Below are 27,407 nucleotides of genomic sequence, written 5' to 3'. Positions count from 1 at the left end.
TATTAATTTATATTAATTGAATTTAATATCTGTTTATTTGGGGTTGGTAATGTGGAAAATAAGTTTGAAAGAAACTGGTAAAAAAAAGATATGACAATTGTTATCCTACCAATTGGCGTTAATGCTCTTCTATTCCATAATTTGATACAATTTTCAATACTTTGTACTTTATCTTTAAAATTTAAGACAATTATGATTTCATAGTTTATGAAAGAATGCCCTGTCCGCTTGTGGCCATATTTTTTTACGAACCATAACAATTTTCGAACTCAGCAAAGCTATCTGAAAACAAATGTTCTGACCCAGTTTCATACAGACTTGACCATAAATTTGACTTCTTTAGAATGAACAAGGTTTTCTTATGGCCATATAAGGAGAAATGCCCCACTGCATTGCAGTTATGTTCTCCAACTGAAGGGAACCATTTTGAAAATCAGCCCAGATATTATTAGAACAAATGTTCTGATCAAGTTTCATGAAGTTTGTACTTAAAATATGACTTCTAGAGTGCAAACAAGGTTTAACAATAGCCATATAAGGAAAAGTGTTTTTCCCTCTGGCGGCCATATTTCTCGACGAACCATTACCATTTTTGAACTCAGCGGAGCTATCATTAGAACAAATGTCCTGACTAAGTTTCATCAAAATTGGGCCTAAAATGTGAAAGCAAGAGAGTTAAAAAGGTTTAACTATAGCCATATAGGAAAAAATGCCCCGATCCCTGGCTGCCATGTTTTTCTACAAACTGCAACCATTTTCAAACTCATCCAAGATATCATTAGAACAAATGTTCTGACCGAGTTTGATGAAATTGGACTATAAATATTACTTTTAGAGTATTAACAAGCTTTTACTATTGCCATATAAGGAATATTACCCGGTCCCCTGGCGCCAATGTTTTTCGTCAGCAGAAACAATTTTCAAAATAATCCAAGATATTAGAACAAATCTTCTGACCAAGTTTCATGAAGATTGTACAATAAATGTGACTTCAAAAGTGTTGCCAGAAACATTTTTCAAACCCGTCCAAGATATCATTGGGACAAATGTTACATGACGATTGGGAACTAAATGTGGCCTCTAGAGTGTTAACAAGGCAATTGTTGAAGATGCTCGACAGACAAAAGGCGTTTACTAAAACTCACCATGAGCATGTTGTGCTCAGGTGAGCTAAAAAATGATATTGTTTTAAAAATATAATAAAAAATATAGAGTATGAAATGCTTTTTCAAAGTCTATCATCATCAGAAATCCAGGTATATATTGACACAATTTATGTACTCGTATCCGTAAAAAAACAATCAATACTTAAATCACAGGAGTTTGAAATTTTATCAATATAGCTAATCTAATGGCTAAAAAAATAAATATATACCCCTATATATGGAATGAGTGATGTATTGGACGTCATCATTGATGACGTTCATTCGAACGAATGATAAAGGGGGCTAAGTTTCGTTAAGTTGAGGCATATAGCCGCGATTTGAGCGCCTTGAAAACTGGCCGAACACGTTTGCTGAAATTTGACATGTATATGGACAAGAATGCGATCTACCTGTTGGCATAGGCGTTATACCTGGCAAAAATCAAGTTTTCGAGTATTTTGTGTTTAAATACTTTTATGGGAAAGGGCACGCGCGCGTGACGTCATGAAAAGCGCTTAGGCTAGCTTCCATCTTGCTACGAAACAAAGAAACTGACGTTACGCGTTATTAATTCAGTTAGGCGTTTAATCGATAAACAAAGGCGTAATAATTGTGTTTGAATATCAATCGGTAGTACACATGCATGTCTTTTGTGCACATTGTGGTTTTTTAATGAACATGACATAAATCTATGTGTTATTCAACGTATTGAGTGCGACGAGTTAAAGAAAGGTTTACACGGCTAGGCTTTCTGAGATAAATGTAAGTACACACTGGTATTAGAATGGTATTCTATTTATCCGATAATATCTTGAATATAAATGATATTCAGACAATTACATTATTACGGTTTAATAATTTATTATTTAATCAATAAATAAACGCAAGCAGCAAATCAATTAATTTCGTTTGTAGTGGAAACCGAAAGTAAACAAACCAACCTTCAAAATGGCTGACGACATAGCAACGTAGGAATTAACGCTCAGAAATTATTTACAAAATAAGATCATCAGAAATGATGTAAAGTGAACGCTAATTCGCTGTTTTGTAGATAAGTATACGATCTATTGAAAAACCATAACATTTGACATAAAAACACCCGCGGATATGGAAATCTTCAGCGTAACGAAATAGCAGACATCACACGGTGTCTCATCTGATTCTACGCTGTTTGCCAAGGCCGATAATGAATGGAAATGCACAAACTCAGTAACTGGCAAGCATATAAGCATTAGTAGGTTGTTTCGTGATTATTTAGAAACGACTACATAATTCTTTTGGTTCAGCCAGTGCAACTTAACAGAAAGAAGTATAAAAAGTTTCTACACCTGACAACAATGTGCCGACTTAATACAAGGTAAGTTGTTTACATTATTTAAAATATTGCAAGCTTACAGTATACAACAATAAACAGCTGGTACAATGTAATGTCATCATTTTAATTTTAATAAGCTCGTGGTTAATTACCCTTTTTAATCTTATGGATCAATGCATCTCTAACACCTTCAATTGACTTGTTCGTGAAAAATATACACCCTCAGTGCATGTTATCCCATACACCATCACTCACTTACTAAGGCTCGATTGATCATACTCGGCTTGGGTACTACTTACCGGTACATGTACCCCGGGTACTCTTAATTTTACTTACATGTACCCCGGGTACGGTAAATAAACTTAAACATACCCGCAAATATTAGATTGTATCTGATTTGTATATCCGCCAAAAATCCGATGTCGTTAACAGTGGTCTCTGGAAGCACCGGCAGCCGGCGATTTCACCGGTTACATTCAATCTAGATGCAGGCTACTTTTCCCCAAAATATCAATTGAAATGGTGCAAATGCACATGTTTTATTGCTTAATCGCCGGCTACTTTGAAAATATAACTGGCTTCTCAGATGTTTCTGGAGAACACTGCGTTAAACATGCTACCGATTAACGTAAAACAATATTGTTTACCTTAAACAAACTTCTCTTTTAAAAAATCAGCATCAACATGCTTTTTAGTATGAGTGTTGAGAGGACGCCGTAGGAATAAGCAAGTAATCAAGAATACGTCTCTGTTTCTGCTTTTATTTCCTTCATGTATAATGACGATAAGGATTGACGACTAACATTGACGACAATGATTACAAGCATTGACGACTAACGTTGACGACAAGCATTGGCAACTAGATGTAACATTGACCATTCTCTACAATAAATGAAATTAACAATAAAAAATGAGTAATAAGATTATAGTACAACAGATATGCTATTCAAAGTATAATATAATAGCATACACTCATTAGAATAAAAGGTTTCATAAATAACAATTTGAAACATTTTCAATAAATATCGAAATATCTTATACAATATTTATTACACAGCATTAATTAATTGTTAAAACATAATATAAAGACAGAATATGGTGTTCCCCATTTAACGGACCTTGCAAACCAAATAATGTTTCTTTTAAAAAATCTATGACGGTAAAAAGTGAACGTGCGATGTTGCGGAAAATATTATACTTGACGACGTCATACAATGACGCGACTTTAAACAATTTAAGATTTAAAATTAAATCACATTATTGATTTTAACAATGAGTTTTGATAATATAAATGCCATTTAACAGAAAATTGACATAACAATTTGAAACATTTTCAATAAATATCGAAATATCTTATACAATATTTATTACACAGCATTAATTAATTGTTAAAACATAATATAAAGACAGAATATGGTGTTCCCCATTTAACGGACCTTGCAAACCAAATAATGTTTCTTTTAAAAAATCTATGACGGTAAAAAGTGAACGTGCGATGTCGCGGAAAATATTATACTTGACGACGTCATACAATGACGCGACTTTAAACAATTTAAGATTTAAAATTAAATCACATTATTGATTTTAACAATGAGTTTTGATAATATAAATGCCATTTAACAGAAAATTGACATAAATGTAAACATAATTAATTTTGACAAAATAGCCGACAACAACCGATTTAGTGTTAAAAAATTCCCGCGTATGTTTTAGTATATTTACCGTACCCAGGGAATGAGCCTTACTAACTGTATTATTATTATATCTCACCGACTACAAGGTACCTTTACCTTGTTGTGTTTATCAACCTGGAATTTATGTAAAATCCTGCTAATTAGTAACAGATGTGATACACTTAGATAAAGATATTGCCTTAGTCCTTATGTATTTGAGGCTGTTTCCATAAATAATTAAGAAGTAACTTTTTACAGCTTTTTAAAGATTTTTTTAAAAATAAATAACTCAGAAAAAAGTTTATCAATTACAGAATAATTATTGATTTAATATAAAATGGCTCCTTTGTAATGTTTAAATGCTACAATTCGACCAGTAAAGACCAGTAATGACCAGTATTGACCGGTTTTAACCGGGTATTGACTGCCGGCCCGGTCAATACTCAATTGACCGGTCAATATGCCAACCCTGCATTGAAACCTAATATGCATTTATCTATTATTATTTGGGGACAAATAATTTTACTGTGTGAAGACCCTACATAAAAATGCTGATTTTTTTCTTACTTGGTACCTGGCGACACACATTTTCAAGTCTATTTCATTAAATTTGGCATAGATATTTATAAAAATGGCATCATATGAACCAGTAGTCATAGTATAAGCAACATTGAAGCCTAATATGCATTCATCTATTATTAATTGGGCATAAATAATTTTACTGTGTGAAACCCTACATAAAAATGCTGATTTCTTTCTTACTTGGTACCTGGCGACACACATTTTCAAGTCTTTTTCATTAAATTTGGCATACCGGTAGATATTTTAATAAATGGCATCGTATGAACCAGTAGTCATAGTATAAGCAACATTTAAGCCTAATATGCATTCATCTATTATTATTTGGGCACAAACAATTTTACCGTGTGAAGATCCTACATAAAAATGCTGATTTTTTTCTTATTTGTTACCTGGCGACACACATTTTCAAGTCTATTTCATTAAATTTGGCATAGATATTTATAAAAATGGCATCGTATGAACCAGTAGTCATAGTATAAGCAACATTGAAGCCTAATATGCATTCATCTATTATTATTTGGGCACAAATAATTTTACCGTGTGAAGACCCTACATAAAAATGCTGATTTTTTTCTTACTTGGTACCTGGCGACACACATTTTCAATTCTATTTCATTAAATTTGGCATATATGTTAATAAAAATGGCATTGTATGAACATATCGTCATAGTATAAGCAACATTGAAGCCTAATATGCATTCATCTATTATTATTTGGGAACAAATAATTTTACCGTGTGAAGACCCTACATAAAAATGCGGATTTTTTCTTACTTGGTACCTGGCGAATCACATTTTCAAGTCTATTTCATTAAATTTGGCATAGATATTTATAAAAATGGTATCATATGAACCATTAGTCATAGTATAAGCAACATTGAAGCCTAATATGCATTCATCTATTCTTATTTGGGCACAAATAATTTTACTGTGTGAAGACCCTACATAAAAATGCTGATTTTTTTCTTACTTGGTACCTGGCGACACACATTTTCAAGTCTATTTCATTAAATTTGGCATAGATATTTATAAAATTGGCATCGTATGAACCAGTAGTCATAGTATAAGCAACATTGAAGCCTAATATGCATTCATCTATTATTATTTGGGCACAAATAATTTTACTGTGTGAAGACCCTACATAAAAATGCTGATTTTTTTCTTATTTGGTACCTGGCGACACACATTTTCAAGTCTATTTCATTAAATTTGGCATAGATATTTATAAAAATGGCATCGTATGAACCAGTAGTCATAGTATAAGCAACATTGAAGCCTAATATGCATTCATCTATTATTATTTGTGCACAAATAATTTAACCGTGTGAAGACCCTAGATAAAAATGCTGATTTTTTTCTTACTTGGTACCTGGCGATACACATTTTCATGTCTATTTCATTAAATTTGGCATAGATATTTATAAAAATGGCATCGTATGAACCAGTCGTCATATTATAAGCAACATTGAGGCCTAATATGCATTCATCTATTATTATTTTGGGCACAAATAATTTTACCGTGTGAAGACCCTACATAAAAATGCTGATTTTTTTCTTACTTGGTATCTTGCGACACACATTTTCAAGTCTTTTTCATTAAATTTGGCATATACATGTATATTAATAAAAATGGCATTGTATGAACATTTCGTCATAGTATAAGCAGAGAAGCATAATAGGCATTCATCTATTATAATTTGGGCTCATACAATTTTACCGTGTTAGCACCATATATCAAGTTGCAGATTTTTTAAATATTCGCCACATACCCAAAGGCATTTTCATTAATATCTCAGAAAAATAGACCTATATATTAATACACATGGCATCTAAAGAACATTTTATCATAGTTAAACATGGTTCCCAGCCAACCTGGAAATCAGGGAAAACCTGGAAAAAGACTTTCACTTTCACTAACGCCCAGTACAAATATATGGACAGAATGATTTTTTCACTTACCGGTATGTGGGTGTATGTTGGCTCCACTTCACAAGATACAGTCATTGTAGTTTAATTGAAAAACGCATCTTACAATGTGAGATGAGTTCTGGGTTCAAGCCCCAGCAGTGCCCTATCATGTGTGATATACAGAGCCATTATGATTAAATATACACAGTTATCTTTTTAAACAATACAATTAAATATAAGGAATAATGTTAAAGGGGCATTGCTGCTTAGCCATTTTTGGGATTGTATTGTGATTTTTGGACAAATTTGACACTGAATAACAGGGTTTATATACATCCCAAGCATAAATGCTTCTAAATTTGTAAAAAAAAACAAGTCGAAGTGCAATTTTCTGATGTCTAAAGGTCATTAAATGCCACTTAAAGTTTACATTTTTTGTACAAAATGACCCATTTTGTGCTGTCCATTATTGGTTAATGTTTTACGCCGTCAGGTCCAAAAATGCTAATTCTGTAGCTTGTTTGGACTATAATCTATAATGTGGCCAAGTTTCAGCAGATTCGACCCAGTGGTTCTGATTTTATACGCCGTGCCTAGCTTTTATTAGTCCACTACCGGTTTCACCGGAGGGGACTTATGGTTTGCGCTCTGTGGGTCCGTCAGTCAGTCACACTTTTCTGAATCCTGCGATAACTTTAAAAGTTCTTAATATTTTTTCATGAAACTTGAAACATGGATAGATGGCAATAAGGACATTATGCACGTGATTTCATTTTGTTCCCACGTCAAAAATTCTGGTTTCTATGGCAATAAATAAAAACATAAAATAAATTCTGACAATGGTGGAGCCGGTAGGGGACAAATTTGCTTGACAATAGTCTTGTTGAGTATTACTCACTGACTTATGCATATACGCTCGGCTGTTTTCGGAGAATACCTGAGGTATTGTCATAGCCAGCTCATCGCGTCGTGTCGTGTCTTTTCGCCGTCCGGCGTCCGCCATGCTAAAACCTTAACATTGACCCATTGTACCCACAATTTTCGTACCCAAATTTTTTTTCGTAACCAAAATTTTCGTACCCACATTTGTTTAGTACCCAAAATTTGTGTTCCCACATTTTCTTACCCAAAATTTTTGAATCCAAATTTGTTTAGTTCCCACTCATTCCATCCCGCGAAACCCCTTAAGGTGTCGCAACTCTAGTAGTATAAAGTCTTTATTCTATATAGGGCTATATTATTTTTTTTAGCCATTAGATTAGCTATATTGATAAAATTTCAAACTCCTGTGCTTAAATAATAGTGAACATTTTTTAAATTTTAACTTCCAATGACGAAAGCGTTTTAAATGTATTATAATATAAAATTTAATATTCGTACGACACAAAGTTCTAGGGTACAGGGGCCTCAATAAAATGGACCGTTGTGACTGTGGTCAGTGTGGGACGTTTTGACCTGTTTATCGTTCTGCGGGAAATTTGTAAACATCGGTGTATGCTAAATTATTTGTTCAGTTTAATACTTAGGTAATGGATACTTCTACAAGAAAAGGTCAACGTTCAACAATTAATCATGAAAAATGTAATGGATGAGTATAATTATCTTGATTTTTTGTCTTTGCTTCAGACGATCTTTGGTATCTGGATTTCGGATGCATCCCAATTCGGACAACGGTTTACTTTACATCAACATAACACTTATGATAATGGTATTTTTTTGCAATATTCTTTCCGTACACAATATATATATGCACTATATGTATTTAAATCTTTATACGGGATTTGTTGTGGAAAAGAAAGTCTGTAAACTTATCAATGTTTGTCAACTAGCTGTAAGAGCTATTGAAAGTCCCTAGAACTTCTAGTAGAAGACAAAAGGTAGACGAAAGGTAAGGTAGGTATGTTTCCTAACTATCTGAACTGTCATATTATTTGCCAAAATGTCATATTTCAATTGGGACTTTGTGTTTCAAAGGTTTCGAAGTCATTTTTCGCCTGAATCCAAGTTTATTAAAACCTATATCGTATTGATATAAAGAATATTAGTTTAGTGCTTGATATTACAGTGAGTTCCCAGTTTCCATTTCTGAGTTTAAAAGCTGCTGATGTGGACAAGTATCCTGATTTCTGTGCCCTGCTGTCATGTTTAGGAAGCCATCTCAACCCTGAATGTTTGACATTGCAAACACACAGAGATTTAAAACAGGTATTTATTGATTTAAACTACAGAAAACAACGAATTTGATCTAATTTCAAACCTCAAGGTACCATCATTGACTGTTAATTTTAAATTATAAAAAGCCGCTCTTTTTTTCATGTATCACTCACAAAACTGAATAAAAAAGTGATGATATCCTCTTTAGAGAGGTCACAATGCTATAATGGTGTCTGCCTTGCGACCAGGAGGTCTCGGGTTTAAGCCCAGCTTGGCATGAGTTCTCAAGATCTTAATGTTATGTTATGTTATTTTATTATAACTAATGGTACTTTTGTATGTTGTACAAAAGTACAAAGTCTTAGTAGTATCACAAACGTGATAAGGCAATTATAGACAATCAAGTCAAGAACACAAGCGTGCTGTTTAAAGGTCGCCGTGGTGTAATGGATATGGTGTCCGCCTAGCGACCGGGAGGTCACGGGTTCGATCCCCACCGTAGGAGCGTTCTTTAGATCTCCCACAAAGTACTGGTTCTAGGCCCAGGAAACGGACTCGAGAGCATTTATATAAGCCTTAGGCTTTTGATGCAATCGAGCTAAAATAAATAGGTTTAAACTAAATTAAAATAAGCGTGCTCTTTCTAAGACGTTTATTTTACAACTGGCAGATAACATGTGGCTATAGTGCCGGGTAGCGGTCAGTGGGCATGCGCATAGAGATAAACATGCAGACACGTGGTCGACATACATTACACTTAACAAGGACAGCAATTAATCATGATTTAAACCCAGGAATCACTAGAGGCCTTGCAGTTCAAATTTCAATCTTGAACTCATTATCACTCCTGCTTTTATTCCTACGCATATATATATATACCTGACTAGGATTAGTCAACAATGTACAATGGCATCTAATTAGGAGCTACCGGTAACCCTGTCCATGAACGATGAAACCCTACAAGACTGTTTAGTTGACAGGGTAGCTCCTGACCAGACTGATGATGCAGAGGCTAGACTGTAGCTACGCTGGCCGCACAAGGTATAAGATCCAATTTCACATGGGGCAGTTCATATAGTTTCTTATGTAATTTGCATATAAATTGTAGGCTGAAGAGCTGTTGAGGCATGAGAAGCACTCCTGGCTGCTGCAGAACATCCTCTATCTGGAGCTGCAGGAGCTGCTACTGGACTATGAGATCAGAAGTCAGGAAGTGTCACTTAGCTCTAGAGACCAGCAGGTTAGCTTTACAGCTCTAGAGACCAGAAGGTGAGCTTTACAGCTCTAGAGACCAGAAGGTGAGCTTTACAGCTCTAGAGACTAGCAGGTGAGGTTAACAGCTCGATATGCTACCAGGTGAAGTTAACAGCTCTAGGGACCAGAAGGTGAGCTTTTACAGTGAGGTTTACAGCTCTATATACTACCAGGTGAGTTCAACAGCTCTAGGGACCAGAAGGTGAGCTTAACAGCTCTAGAGACTACCAGGTGAGGTTAACAGCTCTATATACTACCAGGTGAGGTTTACAGCTCTAGGGACCAGAAGGTGAGCTTTACAGCTCTAGAGACTAGCAGGTGATGTGTACAGCTAAAGAGACTAGCAGGTGAGATTTACAGCTCTAGAGACCAGTAGGTGAGTTCAACATCTCTAGGGACCAGACGGTGAGCTTTACAGCTCTAGTGACTAGCAGGTGAGCTTTACAGCTCTAGAGACCAGAAGGTGAGCTTTATAGTTCCGCCTGTAGAGACAAAAAGATGAGCTTTACAGCTCTAGAGATAAGCAGGTGAGGTTTACAGCTCTTGAGACTAGCAGGTGACGTTTACAGCTAAAGGGACTAGCAGGTGAGGTTTACAGCTCTAAAGACAAGAAGGTGATTCCAACAGCTCTAGAGAATAGCAGGTGAGTTGAACAGTTCTAGAGACCAGAAGTTGATTTCAATAGCTCTAGAGATTAGCATGTTAGGTTTACAGCTCAAGAGACCAGAAGGTGATTTCAACAGCTCTAGATACTAGCAGGTGAGGTTTACAGCTCTAAAGACCGGCAGGTGATTTCAACAGCTCTAGATACTAACAGGTGTGGTTTACAGCTCTAAAGACCAGCAGGTGAGCTTTACAGCTCTAGAGACTAGCAGGTGAGGTATACAGCTCTAAAGACCAGCAGATGAGCTTTACAGCTCTAGAGACCAGAAGGTGAGGTTTACAGGTCTAGAGACCAGCAGGTAAATTGAACAGCTATAGAAACTATCAGGTGAGATTAACAGCTCTTGAGACAAGAAGGTGAGCTTTACAGCTCTAGAGATAAGCAGGTGAGCTAAACAGCTCTAGAGACTAGCAGGTGAGCTCTTCAGCTCTAAAGACAAGCAGGTGAGCTCTACAGCTGTAGACACAAGAAAGTGAGCTTTACAGCTCTAGAGACTAGCAGGTGAGCTCTACAGCCCTAGAGACAAGCAAGTGAGCTCTACAGCTATAGAGACTAGCAGGCGGGCTCTACAGCCATAGAGACAAGCAGGTAAGCTCGACAGCTGTCAAGACAAGCAGATGAGCTGTAGAGACTAGCAGGTGAGATCTACAGCTCTAGATACCAGCAGGTGAGCTCTACAGATATAGAGACTAGCAGGTGAGCTCTACAGCTCTAGATACCAGCAGGTGAGCTCTACAGCTGTAGAGACTAGCAGGTGAGCTCTACAGCTCTAGATATCAGCAGGTGAGCTATACAGCTCTAGAGACATTCAAGTTAGGTTTAGAGAGACCAGCAGCTTACCTTTGGTTGTTAGTTTGCCATCATAACATGTTATAGAGCAAACTTCTTACACATTTTTTTATGTAATTAAATTGAAATTTATTTTATTTCATCAGCCGTAAAATGTGGTAATTTTTTCACAGTGATCCACACATTTGCCCTTAAGCAAAGTTGACAAAGTGGTCATGGATGGGTGTCACTTTTGTGATTAACCTCTTGTGATAATACAATGATTGCATTCCAAATCTTTGTGTAGTTTCAGAGATCATCTGGTGATGACATGATGATGAGATATAGTATTCATAGAGAAATACATAAAAACCTACATTGTATAAAATATTATATCGGGCACCTTTGTATCGGGTCGATATCAGTGTTGTTGTATGATAAAACACTAGTTATTTTTGTATTTAACACTATACCAATATTTCTATTCAACACTTTACCAAAATATAAATTAAAAACTATACGAATAATTGTATTAAACACTATACCGATATTTTTATTTATCGCTCTTATTTATGTTTGAGCAGTGCTTGGCAAAAATGGTTCTTAATGAAAGTGCGAGAAAAGTTGTTCCAGATAAGCCTGTGCAGTCAACACAGGCTATCAGGATCGACCAGACTTTCTGCCTGGACTTTGTATAAAAGAGATTTTTTTTGAAAGAAAAGTTTCATAAAAGCTGAAGGTGTCGTGCCTGACCAGCCTCTAAAGATTGGCAATTACCTGAACTTCAGTTCCGACTCGAGCTCCAAACAAACAAACAAAATGAGCCTCACTCTGGGAAAATGAGGCTTGATTAATGTGCGTAAATTGTTGTCCCAGATTAACATGTGCAGTCAGGAAAGGCTAATTAGGGACGACACTTTCTGCTTAAATTGTACTTTTTTTTAGAATAAGTCTATACTTACCAAAAATTCATTGTAGGCGGAAAGTGTTGTCCCTGATTAGCCTGTGCAGACTGCATGCATTTAGTCCCTGATCCACAACTACCTAAGTTTATCTTCAGTTCCACAAGGTCCTGCAGCAGTGCCTCACACAGGCTGAGATCGGTGACTACCTGGACTTCAGTCCAGACCCGAGCTCCAAACTCACCACCCTCGGTCTCACCAGGGAGGAGCTGGACAGACAGAATCCTTACAAGCAGGTAGAATTGCAGTGTTTTAATAGTATATTTTTCCTTTTATATGGGTTGAAATAGTATGTTATTCCTTTAATGTGGGTTAAAGTAGTATTACTTTTTGGAGTTTTAAAAAGTTTGTTATTCCTTTTATTTGGGTTACTATAATAAAATATAGTATTTTATTCTTTTTTATGGGGCTTTAAATTGTATTGTATTCCTTTAATATAGGTTTTAATAGTATTTCAACACAAAGTAGAGCTATTTTATGAGGAGCTTTCAGCCTTCTTTGCACATACTGGTGGTTGATCTTGAAACAATTTATCATATTATTATTCTATAGCAATGTAAAGCAGACACTATTCCCTTTAGTTATGATCATACATGTGAGGATGTTAGCCCCAGTACATACACTGCTTTCAGCATCTGTCCTCTCTTCAACAAGCTCTCATACCTGAATGTGTGAGGATGTTAGCCCCAGTACATACACTGCTTTCAGCATCTGTCCTCTCTTCAACAAGCTCTCATACCTGAATGTGTGAGGATGTTAGCCCCAGTACATACACTGCTTTCAGCATCTGTCCTCTCTTCAACAAGCTCTCATACCTGAATGTGTGAGGATGTTAGCCCCAGTACATACACTGCTTTCAGCATCTGTCCTCTCTTCAACAAGCTCTCATACCTGAATGTGTGAGGATGTTAGCCCCAGTACATACACTGCTTTCAGCATCTGTCCTCTCTTCAACAAGCTCTCATACCTGAATGTGTGAGGATGTTAGCCCCAGTACATACACTGCTTTCAGCATCTGTCCTCTCTTCAACAAGCTCTAATACCTGTATGTGCGAGGATGTTAGCCCCAGTACATACACTGCTTTCAGCATCTGTCCTCTCTTCAACAAGCTCTCATACCTGAATGTGCGAGGATGTTAGCCCCAGTACATACACTGCTTTCAGCATCTGTCCTCTCTTCAACAAGCTCTCATACCTGAATGTGCGAGGATGTGAGCCCCAGTACATACACTGCTTTCAGCATCTGTCCTCTCTTCAACAAGCTCTCATACCTGTATGTGTGAGGATGTTAGCCCCAGTACATACACTGCTTTCAGCATCTGTCCTATCTTCAACAAGCTCTCATACCTGAATGTGTGAGGATATTAGCCCCAGTACATACACTGCTTTCAGCATCTGTCCTCTCTTCAACAAGCTCTCATACCTGTATGTGTGAGGATGTTAGCCCCAGTACATACACTGCTTTCAGCATCTGTCCTCTCTTCAACAAGCTCTCATACCTGAATGTGTGAGGATGTTAGCCCCAGTACATACACTGCTTTCAGCATCTGTCCTCTCTTCAACAAGCTCTCATACCTGAATGTGTGAGGATGTTAGCCCCAGTACATACACTGCTTTCAGCATCTCTCCTCTCTTTAACAAGCTCTCATACCTGTATGTGTGAGGATGTTAGCCCCAGTACATACACTGCTTTCAGCATCTGTCCTCTCTTCAACAAGCTCTCATACCTGAATGTGTAAGGATGTTAGCCCCAGTACATACACTGCTTTCAGCATCTGTCCTCTCTTCAACAAGCTCTCATACCTGTATGTGTGAGGATGTTAGCCCCAGTACATACACTGCTTTCAGCATCTGTCCTCTCTTCAACAAGCTCTCATACCTGAATGTGTGAGGATGTTAGCCCCAGTACATACACTGCTTTCAGCATCTGTCCTCTCTTCAACAAGCTCTCATACCTGAATGTGTGAGGATGTTAGCCCCAGTACATACACTGCTTTCAGCATCTGTCCTCTCTTCAACAAGCTCTCATACCTGTATGTGTGAGGATGTTAGCCCCAGTACATACACTGCTTTCAGCATCGGTCCTCTCTTCAACAAGCTCTCATACCTGAATGTGTGAGGATGTTAGCCCCAGTACATACACTGTTTTCAGCATCTGTCCTCTTTTCAACAAGCTCTCATACCTGTATGGTGAGGATGTTAGCCCCAGTACATACACTGCTTTCAGCATCTGTCCTCTCTTCAACAAGCTCTCATACCTGAATGTGTGAGGATGTTAGCCCCAGTACATACACTGCTTTCAGCATCTGTCCTCTCTTCAACAAGCTCTCATACCTGAATGTGTGAGGATGTTAGCCCCAGTACATACACTGCTTTCAGCATCTGTCCTCTCTTCAACAAGCTCTCATACCTGAATGTGTGAGGATGTTAGCCCCAGTACATACACTGCTTTCAGCATCTGTCCTCTCTTCAACAAGCTCTCATACCTGTATGTGTGAGGATGTTAGCCCCAGTACATACACTGCTTTCAGCATCTGTCCTCTCTTCAACAAGCTCTCATACCTGAATGTGTGAGGATGTTAGCCCCAGTACATACACTGCTTTCAGCATCTGTCCTCTCTTCAACAAGCTCTCATACCTGAATGTGTGAGGATGTTAGCCCCAGTACATACACTGCTTTTAGCATCTGTCCTCTCTTCAACAAGCTCTCATACCTGAATGTGTGAGGATGTTAGCCCCAGTACATACACTGCTTTCAGCATCTGTCCTCTCTTCAACAAGCTCTCATACCTGAATGTGTGAGGATGTTAGCCCCAGTACATACACTGCTTTCAGCATCTGTCCTCTCTTCAACAAGCTCTCATACCTGTATGTGTGAGGATGTTAGCCCCAGTACATACACTGCTTTCAGCATCTGTCCTCTCTTCAACAAGCTCTCATACCTGAATGTGTGAGGATGTTAGCCCCAGTACATACACTGCTTTCAGCATCTGTCCTCTCTTCAACAAGCTCTCATACCTGTATGTGTGAGGATGTTAGCCCCAGTACATACACTGCTTTCAGCATCTGTCCTCTCTTCAACAAGCTCTCATACCTGAATGTGTGAGTATGTTAGCCCCAGTACATACACTGCTTTCAGCATCTGTCCTCTCTTCAACAAGCTCTCATACCTGTATGTGTGAGGATGTTAGCCCCAGTACATACACTGCTTTCAGCATCTGTCCTCTCTTCAACAAGCTCTCATACCTGAATGTGTGAGGATGTTAGCCCCAGTACATACACTGCTTTCAGCATCTGTCCTCTCTTCAACAAGCTCTCATACCTGAATGTGTGAGGATGTTAGCCCCAGTACATACACTGCTTTCAGCATCTGTCCTCTCTTCAACAAGCTCTCATACCTGAATGTGTGAGGATGTTAGCCCCAGTACATACACTGCTTTCAGCATCTGTCCTCTCTTCAACAAGCTCTCATACCTGAATGTGTGAGGATGTTAGCCCCAGTACATACACTGCTTTCAGCATCTGTCCTCTCTTCAACAAGCTCTCATACCTGTAATGGAGGAACGGCTGCGGCGCAGGTGTGAAAACCTTGTGATGGCTCATGACCCGCAAAGCACGTCTCAAGGTATATATGATTACAAATCTTTCATACAAATTATCCTTTGTTAAGTGATAAAGACACTGCCATCACAATTCACAAGGAGCTTGTTCAATCCAACACTACAATTGAGCTGCATCATGCCCAAATGGGTCTTATGCCATGTTCGGCCAGTGTAGCTACAGACCAAAATCTACCCTGTCTGTTGTTTAGACCATGAAACCTAGCATGACTTTGTAGCAGACAAGGTAGCTCCTGACTTGTCTATGTTGATGCACAGCTGGCCTAGAGCTACGCTGGCTGCATATGGTATAAGACACAATTTTACGTGACATGACTCTTATTACCTACTAACTTGTCTTTCATTTGAGATGTTGAGATGTAGTGACATAAGTACTTTACTAATTTGTGATCACGCTTTTGTCCATTACGGTTTTGAATAGGATTCAGTTGTCCTTTATTTGAACAAACAAACTTTTTTGCCCTTTCTTCACGACAGGCCGTACCTTTATTGTGTTGTTTAACATATAAAAAATAACTAAAATGTTTTTTAGAGAGTTCAAAGTTGATGTTTGCCAAATCATCACAACTGCCTGCCATTGTTGAAGGTGAAACTCTGCAGTTGGCAGAGAACAAACAGAAACTAAAAGAAGATTATGTGAAGAAGGAAAAACTCTTTGAAACCTACTATCAGGTAATATACATAAAACACGCTATGAGAAAAGGGGGTTTAATGCATGTGCATACAGTGTCATCCCAAATAAGCCTGTGCATTCTGCACAGGCTAATCAGGGAAGACACTTCGTTTTTATGAGACTGCACAGGCTAATCTGGGACAACATGTTAAGCACATTAAACCCCCCTTTTAAACAGAGTGAGCCTCATATGGTATATTAATGTCCATCAAAAGCCTAAAGAGGGATATCTGCAGTTATAGAATTAAGCTTGGTGATGAATGGATATAGAATTTATTATAGAAAGTTGTAATGCAAAAGGAATATATAGTTTATGAGCACATTTATTTTTGCCATTCAGCCATGATATTTTCACTTTTAGCACATTTATTTGCCTCCCAACAGTGATACTTTTACTAGTAGGGCATTTAATTTACATGCAACCATTATATTTTCACCTGTAGCACATTCATTTTTCATTCACCCACGATATTTTTATTTGTAGCACATTTATTTGCCCTGCAACAGTGATACTTTTACTTGTAGTGCATTAAATTGATCTGCGCCCATGATATTTTCACTTTAGCACATTCATTTGCCCTCATACATGACACTTTTTCTTGTATCACATATATTTCCCCTCCAACCATAAAACTTTTACTTGTAGCACATTTACTTGCCCTCCATCATGATACTTTAAGTTGTAGCACATATATTGGCCCTCAAACCATGGCACTTTCACTTGTGGCACAATTATTTTCTCTTCAACGTGATACTTTAACTTGTAGCACATAAATTGGCCCTCAAACCATGACACTTTTACTTGTAGCTCATTTATTATCCCTCCTACATGATACTTTTACTTGTATCTCATGTATTTGACCTCCAACATGATACTTTCACTTGTAGCACATATATTGGCCCTCAAACCATGACACTTTCACCTGTAGCACATTTATTTTCCCCAACATGATACTTTCAATTGTAACACATTTATTTGCCCTCAGAAAAAATGTTCTTTGACTTGTAGCACATTTATTTGCCCTCAGAAAATATACTTTCACTTGTAGCACATTTATTTGCCCTCCAAACATGATTCTTTCACTTGTAGCAACTTTATTTACCCTGTAACCAAGAAACTTATAAATGTAGTTTTGCTTACAATATATTTCAGTGAAAATAAAAAAGCCAAACTTTCTTTGAAGTGGATTTCTCTGCCTTAAAGAGTCAAACCCTCTTTCACATTTATACATACAAGTAACCGTTAAAAAATGAGTTTTTTTCTAACCTTATTTAATCATTCTTTGAACTATTGTTTCTTTTTGAAGACGCTGTTAGACTCACTTCAACTACTGGATACCTTGATATCACGCTTCAAGCTGGAGAGACAGGTTGAACAAGACACCATCACTGCTGAGTGGCTGTACGCAAAGTGTGATGCAATGAGCTTAAAAATCAGGTATGCACGGGGCTTTATGCATGTGTGCCGCTTTTATGAAATTTTTCGTTTTAAAGAAGTCACTCATAAACAAACATCCAGTCTAGGGGGAAAGTGTTCTCTCAGATTAGACAGTGCATCCAGGAACCACTTGTGAACAAGGTCATTCAGATCATCATATTCTGTTGCTTTCCGCGGACGCTTGGTTTGTAGATTACCGTCCCCTTTATATTCTTCAATAATTTCTCGTTTTCTTTTCAACACCGACTGTATTTGTGTCTTGCCAACACCCATCTCGGTCGCTACAGCTCTACAGCTCCTCCCGGATTCAAGCATTTTAGTGCTTTCATCCGCTCTTCCAATGTAAGACACTTTCGTTTAGTAGAAGACATACTGCTCTGATTTGTGTACTTTTGCAAGTGCTTGAAAAATTATCTACCTCCCTTTTTATACTGCTGTCCGTTACAAACTTACCTTTGAGTAAAAATTGTCATTGGAATCAAAACAATTATTTTCAAACTTTAAGTAAAAATATAATTAATGTCAGCCGAGTTTTCACAGTTTGCTCCCGATCCCGGTAAGCGTGGATGCCAAGTAGAGGATTAGCACCTGCATTGTTAGTTGAGTGTCACCATTGCTTAGCAACTTCACTGCAAAACTGCAACATGGTCGCTTACTGTCGTAATGAGTGTTAATTTGTAAGACAAACAAAGGTCGTTGGTCGCGGATTTAAGGTGGTCGTTAAGTAAAGCCATTTTTAATTGATTTTAGCTTGGGAGGAATCAATAACCGTCGTTTAGCGGGGTGGGTCGCTAAATGCAAGTGGTCGGATGTGCAGGTGAGACTGTATATGTGATTGTTTCTGCTAAGTTAATACTTATAACACTTCTGTAAGGAGGGTGTGTATATAAGTCAATTTTTTCGTCAGTTTGTCGTTTTTCCTGCATAATATATTCCAAGTCAGTGGAGCTGACAGCCTCCACATTTCTTTGAGTATTAAATTCAAACTTTCCTGAATTATCTCCCCTTTAAAGTAGCTGAAAAACCGTGCTGGAAATATGAGTCACATTTGTGACAAAGCTCTAAAGTTATTTTGCTTCCCTTCAAACTAGTTGAGGGATATTGCTTTGCTCTTGTCCGTCAGTAGGTGAGCCCTTAGAGACAATTGTTTTCCACATGATATCTGGATAAAACTTTGATAAAAAATCATGCAAATTGGTATGATGGTTACTTAAAAAGAAAGAAATTAATACGCCAAGAGATTTTGGGCTCAACATGTCAAAGGTCAATAGTACAGAGTTGCAACATAAAATTCGTTGTTGCATGATATCTTAAGAACACTTTTACCGAAGATCATCCCATTTGGTATGATGGCAACTTTGAAAGAAGGGAAGACACCTTTTTAAATTTTGAAAGCATCGGGGCAAGGTCACAGAGGCTTGTGTCATTTAATTTGTTTCTAGAGAACACTTTGATCCACAATTGTCTATATTTGTATGTTTGTTACTTAGGAAAAAAAGGAATACCCCTATTGTTTTTTTAGATCAAAGATCATGGTCATAGGGGCTTGTATCACTACGTTTATTCCCACACAATATCTTAAGAGACCTATGATCATCTAAAGTGGTGTGCAGTTTACTTACAAGAAAGGAAATATGTGTTTATTTCAAGGTCAAATGTCAAGTTCACAAAGCCTTGTATTATGAAAAGATTGCACATATCTACACATATTGTTGCTGCTTGTCAGAGGCATACATGTTTTATTAAATACATCTACCCGGTATTATGATTATTGTTGTTAAATGAAGTTCATAACAAAACATGTAAAATTATTTACCTTTATAAATGTTTTCAGGATGGTCGAGTTACAAATTCTTACTGAAACCTTTACCTTGGAGACTGTCCAAGCGCTCAGGAATGTCAGGTAAGACATGTAGCTCTAAGAAATGTCAGATAAGACATTTAGCTGTCAGGAATGTCAGGTAAGACATTTTGATCTCAGGAATGTCAGGTAAGACAGTAAGCGCTCAGGAATGTCAGGTAAGACATTTAGCTGTCAGGAATGTCAGGTAAGACATTTTGATCTCAGGAATGTCAGGTAAGACATTTTGATCTCAGGAATGTCAGGTAAGACATTTAGCTCCCAGGAATGTCAGGTAAGACATTTAGGTCTCAGGAATGTAGGTAAGACATTTAGGTCTCAGGAATGTCAGGTAAGACATTTAGGTCTCAGGAATGTAGGTAAGACATTTAGGTCTCAGGAATGTCAGGTAAGACATTTAGGTCTCAGGAATGTCAGGTAAGACATTTAGGTCTCAGGATTGTCAGGTAAGACATTTAGGTCTCAGGAATGTCAGGTAAGACATTTAGCTCCCAGGAATGTCAGGTAAGACATTTAGGTCTTAGTAATGTCAGGTAAGACATTTTGGTCTCAGGAATGTTAGGTAAAACATTAAGCACTCAGAAATGTCAGGTAAGACATTAAGCGCTCAGGAATGTCAGGAAAGACACTTAGCTCCCAGGAATGTCAGGTAAGACATTTAGCATACAAAAGGGATCAATATAGTGGAGTGACATATATTTGAAAATCATTTATAAGTGGACATGAATTCATGACACTTGTTTTTCTGATCACATCATGTCTATGAAATGAAAGTTTTGTGAATGAATTGCGCTCTGATTAAACGTGGTTAAATGCATGTGCCTAAAGTGTCATCCCAGATGCAGTCCACACAGGTGTATCAGACTAGAGACTCTTTCTGCCTAAACTTGATTATTGTCAAGAAGAGTCTTCCTTCAAACGCAAAATACAATAAAAGCGAAAAGTGTCGCCCCTGATTTACATGTGCAGACTGCACAGGCTAATCTTAGATTACTATTTATGCTCATGCATTAAATCCCTTTTTGCAGATCAACCCTCAAATATGAACAAACTTGCTTTTAACCTGCAGGTCTCATCTGGAGGAAGCCCACAAGGAAGCTGAGAAGGAGAAGTTGCATAGAGAGCAAGCGCTGAAGGCTTATCAGGCAGTGGGCGGGGGCTTTGAGAAAATTGTGGCAGAGTATGGACAGTTGTTGTCAGAACTTGAGAACAAACAGTGGGCACTTGCAGAGTTTGATAAATCGCAGGGGAAGCATTCTGTAACTGGATGACAGTTTGAGACAATTCATTGGTGACTGAATGAACGCGTTTCACACGGCCATTGTATCCACTTCCATGTAGTTTATTATTTTATGTTTCACGTTTTAAAAGAAAATGCGTATTTTTAACATAATAAACATATTAATTTTATTCTTTGGGTATAAAATACACAATATAGATTTTTTATTTTATTTTCCAACACTGTCAGAAAAATCAAATAGGAATGCTACAAAATAACAACTTTAAAAAAACATGCCCAATGGTGTTGAAAATAAAAAATTCAGAATTCAGGTAACAGCAGGGTTACCAACCCTGTTTCTGGATCAAAATATGCCGGTGTTAAGATCTGATCATCCAAAAAACTGGTCACAGAATCTATAGCATTATTGGACATCATCTGCCCATTGAGAACGTCAATGTCCCGGCTACACATCACAGTATGACACAAGCCATCATCCAGACACTTGGAACCAAAATCTGTGTTTAAACTATTCAAAATGGACATGTAATCATGATTTGTGCCGTACAAACTGGGATCAAAGTCCAGACTCAAATCGTTGTCATCAAGATCATCATTTTCATCCAGGGGACATCCAAACATGAGATGATTGCAAGACGTAGGGAGGTTGCTGTCCTGGGAAAGTTTATCCAGACACGCCAGGGTAGCACCTTTTTTCTCCAGATCTGCAGGTCTATGAACGGTACGGATTGTGCATGACCTGAAACAACAGATGCGATAGATCATGCGTTCATAATGTACTTGTTTTTATTTGTTGAACTGTTTCCCGCTCAGATATGCATTTTGACATGTTTGTATTCCCGTAGAAAATCTAGTTAAAGACCTTTCTTACCAGATTCAAGTTTGAAAGGCTTCATTTTCAAACCCAAGATACTGATTAATAGAACAAAGCATAAACCTGAACAAACTGCGATTTACTGGCAGGCTGTTCGGATTTTATGCTAGTTGCATAAAGCCATTTTCACTTTGCTTCAAGGCAGGAAAGGGTTATTTTGATTTGATGCCATATTTAACAGTACATGACTTTTGTATTGCAGTCATAACACTGTGGTCCATAAACCTCCTCAAACTTCCTGGATAAGCCGAGTTGTGTTCTGAGGAAACTGGGCATACAGCATGTGCGTAAGTGTCCCAGATTAGCCTGTACAATCTGCACAAGCTAATTAGGGACAACACTTTCCGCTTTTATGACATTTTTCGTTAGTCTCTTCTTAGCAAAAATCAAATTTAGGCTAGTCCACAGGAATTAGTGCACATACATGTTCAAGTAACTGCCTTCCTAATCAGAGGTAGGGGGCAAATTTCAGTGACAATAATTTCATGACCCACACAAGTAATGTCAGGCTTGGAATCAAACCAACAATCCTCTGATGAATAGTCCAGTGCCTCGACTGAGCCAGCCCGGACCTTGAAGAATGACCTTGACCTTTCACCACTCAAAATGTGCAGCTCTATGAGATACACATGCATGCCAAATATCAAGTTGCTACTTTCAATATTGCAAAAGTTATGAAGAAGGTTAAAGTTTTTTGGAAAAAAACAAATTGACCTTTGACCTTGAAGGATGACCTTGACCTTTCACCACTCAAAATGTGCAGCTCCATGAGATACACATGCATGCCAAATATCAAGTTGCTACGTTTAATATTGCAAAAGTTATGTAGAAGGTTAAAGTTTTGGGACACACGGACACATACAATGACAGACAGGCCAAAAACAATATACCCCCGATCTTTCGATCTGGGGGCATAAAAAAAATGCTTTAAATAAGTCTGCTAATATGAGCATCGCACAATCAAATTCAGACATAATTTTCATAGAATTGAATTCAATTAAAAATGGAATGTATGTTAAATTCAAATTTGAAATGTCTCTTCTATTTTAGAATATGGTATATAAGTGAACTAATAGTTGTGTCGAAAAATTATAAATATTTGTCTTTTGTACATGCATCTTACGAGCTCCTCTTAATTGAACATCTTAATACTCCCTTTTGTTAATAAATTTTGGAGAAAAAAAAAACACTATTATATTATCCTAGCTGTGGGAAAATGGGGCTTAATGCATGTGCATAGTGTCGTCCCAGATTAGCCTTTGCAGACTGCACACACATTAAGTACCGGTTTTGGCACAGCATGGCTCATATGTTACTTTTTGTACAAAAAATTAAGACTAGTGAACACAATTTGTTTCACAACATGTGAAATATAACAACAACAACAAACATCAAGAAAGAAAGTAACTTACAGAATAGTTACCTTTTGAAAGGGGGACCGTCTTCATCATCACTCTGGTTCAAGGCTGAGAGTATATCAGCCACCTGGTGGTGGAGTTTGCTCGGGCTCATGGTCTGAATGTCGCTTGTTGGGCCCCGAGAGTTGAAGTAGACAGTGGTCACCTTTGAGGACTTTGCCCTTTTCTGAGTCCCTGCTAGGGTCCCAGTGGGGAGGCCATTTGATGCTTGGTTGCTCTTCAACAATGGATGGCTTTCGTCAACTAGCAAAGAATAGTGCTAATTTCATTTATGTTTCAAATGGTTAATGCATACATCTGTCCAAGTACAATGTACATGCTGATGTAGAGACATTTCATAACGTACACAATTTAGTTGTGCCTTTAGCAATTAATGATATTATTTGCCATGAGTTAAGACATCAATTGGCTATATATTAAAACTAAAATAAAGCTAAAAGGCCTAGATTAAGGAATGTGTGGCCTCTCACTGGGGTATTTTGTTTTTTCGCGTAATTTTTTCCCCAATGTTGTATTGTACCTGTACTTTTCTCTAATGGGGAAACAAAATCACTGCAGTATGTTTCGTAATTATAAAATTTTCAGGAATATAAATGTTTCTCGAACATCATAGTCCAATTCCCATTTGTACCTTCTTTTTTCAAGCAGCATATTTTAGTTTTGACAGGACTTTTGTCATGAGAATCATTGTCATCAAAGAGGATCTTGCCCTGAAAAATGAAATCTTCATTACACAATGACAATCTTTAAATGGATTTTTTTTTCAGGATGAAAACTGCCCTGGTGGCTTCAAATCACGAGTTCGATCAAATGTCAACACTTAAGACAACAAAATCTAACCTTACCAGCAGGCAGGAAATTATTGTGTGAATACATTTTTTGCATTCATAGTTGTATAATAGGCCTAACCCAGTTAAAAACAGTATAAAGGGTTAAACTATTACAGGTCTGTGAATTTTATGTTCACAGTTAAACTTTAAGCTCAAACAACAACTTTACAAAAGTTAAACATTACTGTTACTTTGCTCCATAACTCCTTACATGTTTTGCTTCAAGGTCCCTGATGGATTTTTCCCGTTGAGTACGCCTAACTGCTGTATTTCTTACAACCCCTGACAGACGCTCAGGATGGCCTCTGCTAAAACACTCATGTCTATAAACGAACACTGCCTCATCCTGTGATCTATGATAGTGAGATGGCAACTTCCTGAAACCATAGATGTTTAGTTGTCGAATAAAGCTCTGAAAATGTTTGGTCTTGAAAAACGTTTGCGTATTGAGGTAGTTTTCTTCAAACTTTTCTTGATCAATTCTTACACACGTCCCATCGCTTTCCCATCCAATTGCACCTGTGTTACAACTGTTTACAAGACGCCACAACACTGCTGGAAATTTCAACGTTATGCCATCGACGATCTGTGGTGGAGATTGTGGAATAGAAACATCCATTACAATTACTAATTGGATGACAAACGGCGCAAGCAAAATTAATGTTCTAAAGAAGATATTGACAAGATATTATTCCTGACTGAGACGCGTTTGATCCTCGTGTAAACAAAGTGACGTCATGAGTTAATATGACGACATCAACTACAGTACACATGCATTGATGCAGATTAAAATGACGTCATATACAGGGGCATGTGCTCCAGACGCTAATTAGACCTATTCAACTCGCCTTGGTTGAAATAATTTTCAATGCCCTGCTAAGGATACAAGAAGCAATAAAGAGATTAAATTGACGTGCAGACAGTATATCGATATTAGGTACTTCATCATAATTACGCTTTTATAAAACGTCTTATGCGTATAGACGTCTTAAGTACCATCGTTTACCTTAATTTTTGTCGTCGCTGGCCGTTGGTGAGATAAATCATGGGTGGCCCAATTTAAATCGATTGACAATTTAAGTTTGTTTACACTGTGTATCTTACACGTATGAAGTATTTTGACTGTCTACTGATAGAAAAACTTGTTTTCACGGTCCTTCCAGCTGCTGTTAAGTGAGCTCTTGAAGGCGTTGACATTTTCTGACTACGGATTTATTCGGCAATACGTTCCACTCGTTAATCACTCTGTTGGAAAAACGTTTCGCTCCGAAATTAGACTGTATGGTGTGTTTCTTAAGTTTGTATTTGTGACCCCTATTGTTGTTCTGTACAAGTTCAATGTCGTCGATATTAACACTTTAAAACTTATTCAACATTTTAAAGATTTGTAACATGTCCGCTCGATCCCTTCTGTATATTAAGGTGGGGAGACCTAAAATTCTCAGTCTTTCTTCGTATGACTTTTCTTTCAATCCTGTAACCATTTTGGTGGCCCTGCGCTGGAAATTTTCTATGGCTAAAATATATTTCCTGTAAGTGGGATTCCACACTACACTAGTATATTCCAGATGCGGACGAACAAAACTTTTGTATAAAGGTATAAATACTTCAGGATCCATGCAAGAGAAAGTGTTCCGTATCATGCCTACTTGTTGAGTGGCTTTTTTAACTTTTTGAGCTATATGTTTATTAAACTTTAGTTCGTCATCAAATATAACACCGAGGTCTCTTTCTTGTTTCCCGTTTTCAATTGAAGTGTTACCTATTGCATATTGATGTTTAGGGTTCTCTTTGCCAAAGTGCATACATTTACATTTTCCAGTATTAAATCTGAGAAGCCATGTATCTGACCACTGTTGTAAACTGTCTATATCCCTCTGGAGGCTGTCAATATCGGATGGTCCAGAAATTACTCTATAAATGTTCGTGTCATCAGCGAAAAGTTTTACTATGTTTTCAACAATGTCCGGCAAGTCATTTATATATACAAGAAACAATGTAGGTCCTAAGACACTCCCTTGTGGTACCCAAGTAGATTCTGACGCCCCGACACGAACTTGTTGGTGCCTGTTCAATAAAAATGATTTAATCCAACCATGCACTTTCCCGCGGATTCCGTAAGTACAATGTATGTAGTTTTCCTAAGAGTCGTTCATATGGGACTGTATTGAAAGCTTTGGCAAAATCTAAGTAGATACTGCCGCCATTCTCTAAAATATGTGACCATTGCTCTACAACCTCGAGAAGTTGGGTAACACAAGAGTGTTTTGTCTAAAACCATGCTAATGACTGGTAAACAAGTTATTATCTTCCATATGTTTCATGACAGAGTCTCTAACAAAGGTTTCTAGAAGTTTACAAAATATCACAGTCAAACTTACTGGTCTATAGTGTGAACACAAGTGTTTATTTCCTTTCTTAAACAATGGTGAAACTCGGTGCTTTCCTCCACATATCGGGTAAACACTCACTTTGAACAGACTGATTAAAGAGTTTACACAGAATGTTACATAGTTCCTCAGAGCATTCCTTCAGCAGCAGAGGGTGAATACAATCAATTCCAGGTGACTTTGAAGTATTTAGTGAAGACAATTTCTTCTTAACTTTGGCCGGAGTTATTTCAGTGTCAATTAGTTCATTATAAAAATGCTGTTCACTTAGTGTAGGTATTTGGGATAGGTCCTCGATCGTCTGTAAAAACACTCGAGAAATATGCATTTAAAAGCTCTGCCTTTTGTTCATCGGGTGAAATACGTACTCCATCAGAATTTTCTAGATCACCAATTCCAGTTTTTGTTTTTTTGACTATTGCGCATATAGTTCCAGAATGACTTAAGTCTGACTTTATATTTCCAGCAAGTTCTTTTTCAAAATTGAGCTTCGCATCTCTACATGACTTTGTAGCTGCATTACGCTTTTCAGCATACTGTTGAAAATAACGCTTTTGCACATAAAATATTTTTTCCAAGCTTTCTTTTCATTTTCAATAGCTATAAGAGTTTGTTTGTTAAACCATGGCTTTTTCTTCG

General features: G+C 37.4%; 2 protein-coding genes across 3 annotated transcripts; one reads left to right on the top strand and one right to left on the bottom strand.

Moving 5' to 3' along the window:
* The first annotated feature begins 8,036 nt into the window (after positions 1 to 8,036).
* LOC127845230 (HAUS augmin-like complex subunit 4) lies at positions 8,037 to 21,426 on the top strand. 2 transcript variants are annotated; one of them, XM_052376039.1, is made up of 10 exons: positions 8,037 to 8,203; positions 8,688 to 8,827; positions 9,885 to 10,016; positions 12,523 to 12,660; positions 15,944 to 16,049; positions 16,577 to 16,716; positions 18,025 to 18,155; positions 18,906 to 18,972; positions 19,990 to 20,058; positions 21,086 to 21,234. In XM_052376039.1, the coding sequence occupies exons 1-9, from the start codon at positions 8,152 to 8,154 to the stop codon at positions 20,014 to 20,016; spliced, it is 933 nt and encodes a 310-aa protein (XP_052231999.1). In that variant the 5' UTR covers positions 8,037 to 8,151; the 3' UTR covers positions 20,017 to 20,058; positions 21,086 to 21,234. The 2 variants fall into 2 exon arrangements, with proteins under 2 accessions (XP_052231999.1, XP_052231998.1); XM_052376038.1 differs by lacking the exon at positions 18,906 to 18,972 and having other exon boundaries at positions 8,045 to 8,203; positions 21,086 to 21,426.
* A 25-nt stretch (positions 21,427 to 21,451) lies between these two features.
* On the bottom strand, positions 21,452 to 26,775 carry LOC127845235 (uncharacterized). Its single transcript, XM_052376046.1, has 5 exons — positions 26,760 to 26,775; positions 24,590 to 24,755; positions 24,180 to 24,258; positions 23,554 to 23,791; positions 21,452 to 21,995 (listed from the first exon to the last, which is right to left on the bottom strand). Exons 4-5 carry the CDS (start codon positions 23,640 to 23,642, stop codon positions 21,557 to 21,559), a joined length of 528 nt encoding a protein of 175 aa, XP_052232006.1. The 5' UTR covers positions 23,643 to 23,791; positions 24,180 to 24,258; positions 24,590 to 24,755; positions 26,760 to 26,775; the 3' UTR covers positions 21,452 to 21,556.
* Between the last annotated feature and the right edge of the window lie 632 nt (positions 26,776 to 27,407).

The sequence above is a fragment of the Dreissena polymorpha genome, chromosome 9 (assembly GCF_020536995.1).
Source record: "Dreissena polymorpha isolate Duluth1 chromosome 9, UMN_Dpol_1.0, whole genome shotgun sequence".
NCBI lineage: Eukaryota > Metazoa > Mollusca > Bivalvia > Myida > Dreissenidae > Dreissena > Dreissena polymorpha.
Note: the sequence above shows the minus strand (reverse complement) of the source record. Positions and strands in the feature narration are given on the sequence as shown.